Here is a 2,272-nt window from a genome sequence, read left to right as displayed (position 1 = left end):
TCCTCGTACGTCTGACACGGTAGAGCAGTCACGTCCTCTCCCTCGCTCGTCTGGCACGGCAAGGCAGGCAGGTCCCCCTCGCTCGTCTGGCACGGCAAGCAGCAGGTCCCCCTCGCTCGTCTGGCACGGCAAGGCAGGCAGGTCCCCCTCGCTCGTCTGGCACGGCAAGGCAGGCAGGTCCCCCTCGCTCGTCTGGCACGGCAAGGCAGGCAGGTCCCCCTCGCTCGTCTGGCACGGCAGGTCCCCCTCGCTCGTCTGGAACGACACGGCAGGCTGGTCAAGGTGGGCGGACAGTCCCCTTCACACGTTCTTCCTTCGTCCGGAGGCAGACCAGGGCAAGGCTCGTCCTTCTTCGTCCGGAGGTAGGGCAGGGCTCGTCCTTCTTCGTCCGGAGGCAGACCAGGGCAAGGTTCGTCCCTCTTCGTCCGGAGGTAGGGCAGGGCAAGGCTCGTCCTTCTTCGTCCGGAGGCAGGCCAGGGCAAGGCTCGTCCTTCTTCGTCTGGAGGTAGGGCAGGGCTGTCCCCTTCGTGGGTTGGCAGTCCTTAAAAGGACTGTGATTTCATGTGATCCACAGCTGGAATCCTCGTCGCCACTGTTATGTACCAACCGCAGTACATAAAATAACTGACAGGGAAGACGCTCCTTGGTTGCCAATCATCAAGTAATTATTTATTCAAGCATTTTAAATCATAATATATCACAGACTTAGTAATATTAAAAAACATGCAGTATAGAAATATACATAAACAGAAATATACGTTATGTAATATAATGTCAATGCACAAGTGTAGTTAACTAATGATACGAATGTAATGTATTCTATTGATATATTCAATTGTGACATTATTTAGAAATAACTAAATGTAATTAAGTATATTATTCATGGAAGTAAATTATTAGTTATTGCAAAGGGCAATAACTCAATAATAACAATACACCATAACAATGATGATGATGATGATGATGATTAGGATGATGATGATGATTAGGATGATGATGGTGGTGATAATGCTTCTGCTGCTGCTGCTGCTGCTGCTGCTGCTGCTGATGATGATGATGATGATGATGATTAGGATGATGATGATGATGATGATTAGGATAATGAATATGTTGATTTACTAGCCCTCAGTATTTGCATATATGGCTCCCAAATCATCAGCCGTACCACGAGAATCCTGGTTAAGATATGGCCGTAAATCACTATGTGGATTAACATACTCATCTCCAGACAATGATGATCCATTGTCAGGATTTGAACTTGAACCCTCCAGTGTTCTGGCATTGCTATCACATAACAATTCATATTCAGACATATTAGTAGAGGACTTCAATTGTGCAGAATTGTCTGGTGAAGTAATTTGAGCACTGGTGTTCGGATCTCTGTTGTTTTCATGTTGTGATAAAGATTTATCGGAAAATATTGACGATGAATATTCATACTGTGGAGATTGTTCGACGTTACTGGAAGACCCTGAGTTAAATCTGAGTGCATTTGAATTTGAAGTGTTGTCACTGTGTTTACTAGAAGTTCTTATTCGTTTGTCGTGATCAAAGTTTTCATATTCTGTGCTTTTCTCGTTGTTGCTGGTGGGCTCTGTGTAAGTTGGTGTGAGAGTGGGATTGGAGAGAACGTTGCTGCCTTCATTTGTATTACTTGAGATCTGTTTTGAAACTTTGTCTTTGGTAAAAATTGGTGATGAGTCTTCGTATTTTGGTGACTCGATGGTGTTGGTGTGATGATCAACATTTAAATGGTTTGCATCTGGAAAATGTAAATTGTTTTCATAAGGTTTTGCACTGGCTTCATATTCTGAGCTTTTATCGATGTAACTGCATGGTTCTGTGCCTGTGTTTTTAGATGTTATGCTACTGCCTTGATTACAGTCACTAAAAATTGATGAAGATTCTTCGTATTTCGGAGAATCATGTGGGGTGTAAACTGTTTGAGCCTGAGGTTCAACTTTTGAATTGTCTGTCTGTCTATTTTTAGTAATATTTATATTTGGATTAGCGTTATCACAGTTTTCATACTCGACTGCTTGATAAGTGTTGCCAGATGGCTCTGTGTAGATGGACATGTCTGTGGTTTTTGGTGAAAGTTTGTTGTTGTCTTTGGTTTTATTATTTTTACTTTTTAATGATCCATAGTCACTAAATATAGAAGTTGAATCCTCGTATTTTGGGGACTCTTCCCTGAATGCTTTTGGGTCAACATTTGTTTTATGTTGACCTGAATGAATGACACAATTTTGATTTGTATACGAATTATTTC

General features: G+C 42.8%; 1 protein-coding gene across 2 annotated transcripts in view; it reads right to left on the bottom strand.

Moving 5' to 3' along the window:
- Positions 1-645: 645 nt before the first annotated feature.
- The window catches only part of LOC144959478 (uncharacterized), a 55,389-nt gene continuing 53,762 nt past the window's right edge, over positions 646-2,272 (bottom strand). Inside the window, exon 15 of one of the 2 annotated variants that reach the window (XM_078892086.1) lies at positions 646-2,272. This exon is cut by the window's right edge and continues 1,152 nt beyond it. In XM_078892086.1, the coding sequence (XP_078748212.1) occupies positions 1,119-2,272 (1,154 nt within the window). In that variant the 3' untranslated portion in view covers positions 646-1,118. The other variant, XM_078892087.1, reaches the window with a different exon arrangement.

The sequence above is a fragment of the Berghia stephanieae genome, chromosome 14, assembly GCF_034508935.2.
Source record: "Berghia stephanieae isolate SIO BIC M18660-M18661 chromosome 14, UCSD_Bste_1.3, whole genome shotgun sequence".
Classification (NCBI taxonomy): Eukaryota; Metazoa; Mollusca; class Gastropoda; order Nudibranchia; family Aeolidiidae; genus Berghia; species Berghia stephanieae.
This window is presented reverse-complemented; position numbering and strand designations above follow the sequence as displayed.